At 31.8% G+C, this 4,071-nt stretch overlaps 1 protein-coding gene across 1 annotated transcript; it reads left to right on the top strand.

Annotated features, from left to right (window-relative positions):
- Positions 1 to 699: 699 nt before the first annotated feature.
- On the top strand, positions 700 to 1,916 carry LOC114398483 (TLC domain-containing protein At5g14285-like). Its single transcript, XM_028360689.1, has one exon. The coding sequence runs from the start codon at positions 1,044 to 1,046 to the stop codon at positions 1,803 to 1,805; it is 762 nt and encodes a 253-aa protein (XP_028216490.1). The 5' UTR covers positions 700 to 1,043; the 3' UTR covers positions 1,806 to 1,916.
- The last annotated feature ends 2,155 nt before the right edge of the window (positions 1,917 to 4,071 follow it).

Below are 4,071 nucleotides of genomic sequence, written 5' to 3'. Positions count from 1 at the left end.
AATCAAACCAAACTTTTACGATTTTGTTTGAATTGATTTTTGCGATTTCTACTCAAATAATTATTCTATTAAAATTTTTCAACTTTTTTTTCATCTTTTAAATTAAATTATATTAAAAATCTATTAATAAAAATATATAAAACTTATTAATATGCTAAACATTCAATAGTAAAATTCTATCCATTTAAGTACCTAATAGCCAAAATTGAATCTAGACATATATTATATGTAATTAATAAATATTATAACAAAGAAATCAAAAGCTTACCAATATCATATCATGCATGATATTTTTCTAGTACTCACTGTTAATTAGAGCTAACTAATTATCTAGTTGTATCCCATAAATTATACTATCCAATCTAAAAAGTGAAGCTCTAACCTTGAGTTAGAGATTTTATACACTATCTTTTCTTTTCTTGTTGTAACTATTAAAATACATATCTTTTATTATCAAAGATTGATCTAGCTGATCCAATTGAATTTTTAGACCCAACTCATTTATATTATTCAATAAGCAATAAAGAAAATTTTGAATCATCATATTTGAATCTACATTTAGATCAAGAAATGATACATTTCAATTTTTAAGAAAAAATATTTTAAAAATTTTAAAACAAATTTCAAATATTTTCATATTTACTAGAATACAAACCATATTTTAACCTTTATTTTAACTTAAAAATAAATTTATACAACAATTTAAATTATACTAATTTTAAACACAATACACAAAATTGATAGCTTCTAAACTCCAACATAGAGTCCAATAAATAAAAGCCCAAGAGTGGAGAGTCAATCAAACTCGTTGCTCCCTCACTCACTTTCATTGAATCTCTGAACCTACTCATCAAATCTCGATTCCTCTTACCTTCCCTCACGAAAACGCACCCTCTTCAATTTCAAACCACATTCCTTTACTTCAATCTCAAAACAAAACCAGCAGAAGTATCGGAATAAAAACCCAAAATATTCCCCCAATTCCACCAACAAAAACATTATCACCAAAAACCAAAAGTCACAAACCAAAAACAACGAAAAAAATGACAACAATAACAACCACCTCGTTAGCGTCATTAGAAAGCTGGGCCATCCTCCCATTCTTCATTATGTTCCTCTCCATATACTTGATCGGATACTTCCTTATTTTCCGCAAACAAACCCCCAAGATCCGACCCGAATTCTCCAGCTGCCTGATCTCGCTCTTTCACGGCACCCCCGCCGCAATCCTCGGCTTCGCCGCCCTCCTCTCCGATAGCCACCGCGGCTTCGCTGCCCCCAACACCGCCTTCCAGAAACTCGTCCTCGACTACAGCGCCGCCTACTTCCTCACAGATCTTCTTCACTACGTCTTTTTCTACCCTAGCGACGTGCTCTACATCGCGCACCACGTGGCGACCCTCTTCGTGGTCCTCACGTGCCGCCACGCGGTCTCGCATGGCGCGTTCGCAGTCCTCGTCCTCCTCGTCCTCGCCGAGGTCACCAGCGCGTGCCAGAACGCGTGGACCATCGCGGGGGCGCGGAAGGGTGAGGACGCGCGAGCCAGGCGCGTGCACGACGCCCTCTCGCCGCCGTTTTACGCGGCGTATTCGGTCGTGAGGGGGCTCGTTGGGCCCTACTTTGTGTACCGGATGGTTGTGTTCTACGCGAGTGGGGGCGCGCGTGGGCTTGTGCCCGTTTGGGCCTGGGCTTCGTGGGTCTTGGTTGTGGTTATGGCTATTGGGGTTAGTATCTTGTGGATTTGTAATCTTTGGGTTCAATTTTTTAGGGAAAGGAGGTTGAAATTGGAAGAGAAAATTAGATAGAGAACAGGGTTTGTTGTTCTAAGCAAAAGCAGTTAGAATTATTAACAATGTTCTCTTTGTTTTTTTCAAAAAAAAAATATTACTTGTTTATTACTATTACTATTATTCTAATACTGGTAATTTTTGGATTTTTTATTCTTGTTTATTTTTGTGCTTTGTTTATTTTTGTGCATATGATGCAGTAGTAATTAATGTTTGTCCTTTTCGGGGTTGGGGAATTAGCAAAGTTATTTATTATGCCTCTGGTTGTCATGGGCTTGGTATGATTTTTTTTTAAACTGTGGTTTCAACGCAATATTTGATGGTGAGAAATTGTGAGTAAATTTGATTGATGTGGCCAACATTAATATGCATATGTGGTGAACCAAAAAAGTCTTGATTTAATGATGGAATGGTCTTTTGGCATACTTGGGGTAATGAATTAAGTTCACTAATGAGACGTGCTTGGTGAGCAAACTTTTTTAAACAGATCTTCTATGGCCAGTTGAATAGTTGTAATTACTTAACAACAATCAAGTATATAAGTAAATCTTTCCCTCGCCTATGGAGTATGATTAAAAGTCACCTTTACACTCGAATAATCTTTAGGGAGAAGAATCTTAACAAAGTACTCCAACACGTTTTTTAAAAGACACTTTTATATCTTAATTATAAATTATAGATTTACGAGTGAATTTCATTAAATAAAAGATAAGCCTTATTAAATTTGTAATTTAAAATAAATTTAAACAAATAGTAAGGAATATATTGGGAACTATGCTACAATGGAGCCCTAAATATATTTTTAACCACCGTAATTAGCATTTTGACTTCTGGGTGATACCCTAAGATATCTCATAAGCTTCGGTAGCTAACTATAATCAACTTGTGTTTGCATCACACTTGAGCTTTAGTAGCTAACTATAATCAAAATAAGTGTAATTAAGATATTTGTCTTTTTTTTCTGAATTCTCACATCAATGCAACTATTTGATGATTTATAAGTAAAATAATTTGGAATTAAAAAGTATAATAGTTTAAATCTTTTTAACAATATTCTTTTAATATTTTATAAAAATGAAATAAAAAATAAAATTTTTATTCCTGTTTATTTAATAAATAAAAAAGATTAATAGGAAGATGTTATAATAAATTAGCTCATAATTATTTATTACTTTTAATAGATGTGGAGAAAATTCAAAATTATAATTGACTTAATTGTTAATAAAAAAAATAACAACTAAAATCTATAATATAAAATTTACTAATCCAATACAAGGTTCAGAGACCGCGTGTGGAAACAAGGTTATTTCTCGAGGCCTAAATGACATGTATCATCATTTGATACTTTGTTGATGTTCAGTTACCAAATTCAAATTAATACATTTATGTGTCATTAATATTGGAACAAAATTATTCTAAATCCAATTTAATTTCATTTTTGAAATTAAAATTAATTCAATTAATTATTTTTCTGATTTTAATTGTCTTATTCCGAAAATTTGGTCAATCTAACGCGAGGTACCAAATCTCTAATTAGTAATTAAATTGTAATTAATTACTATGCCATTATACAACAATTAAACTAAATCACTAATTTTATCTATTTAACCATGGAAATTAAAAATAAATGAAATTATTAAAAACATATAATATTTTTTGATACATTTGATTTTTTGTTATACATTAAAAAACATAAAATATAAAATTGTAACATGATTTAAATTTAAAAATATGGACATCTTAGTATTTTTATGTAAGATATTTATCATAAATTTACTATATGCTGATAATCTTAAATGGAGGACACCAAATATCTTTCTCATTGAATTTCAAAGTTCATTGGAAATGAAATAATGCAACTATTGTTTATTTTTTTTTTGGATGTTGGGGAGGGCTTAAAAGCCCCTACAGAACAAAATTACAGGGGGAAACCACCCCACAAAAGTCAGCCCAAAGATAGGGATTACAAGAAGAAGGAGGATGTTGAAACCAAATGAAATAAGAAGTAATATTGATGCCAAGAGAAGCCAAGTGGTCAGTAGGAAGATTTTACTCCCGAAGTGTGTGAGATAACTGATGTACATCGCCCTGCCTTGCTTCAATTGGGACCAATTTTAGGTTGAAATTCACACATTAATTAAACCAGAAACATTGAAAAAAAATAAGTAAAATGATAGATATGTAAACAAGAAATTCGGATAGAATTATAGAATTATCAATATAGAAATTAAACAAAGAAACGAAAAATATGAAAGGAAGAATAAGATAGATGTTACAAACAATA

Source organism: Glycine soja, chromosome 19, assembly GCF_004193775.1.
Source record: "Glycine soja cultivar W05 chromosome 19, ASM419377v2, whole genome shotgun sequence".
Classification (NCBI taxonomy): Eukaryota; Viridiplantae; Streptophyta; class Magnoliopsida; order Fabales; family Fabaceae; genus Glycine; species Glycine soja.
This window is presented reverse-complemented; position numbering and strand designations above follow the sequence as displayed.

Coding starts and splice junctions, on each gene's coding strand:
- LOC114398483 (XM_028360689.1), top strand. CDS start 1,044: ATGACAACAATAACAACCACCTCGTTAGCGTCATTAGAAAGCTGGGCC.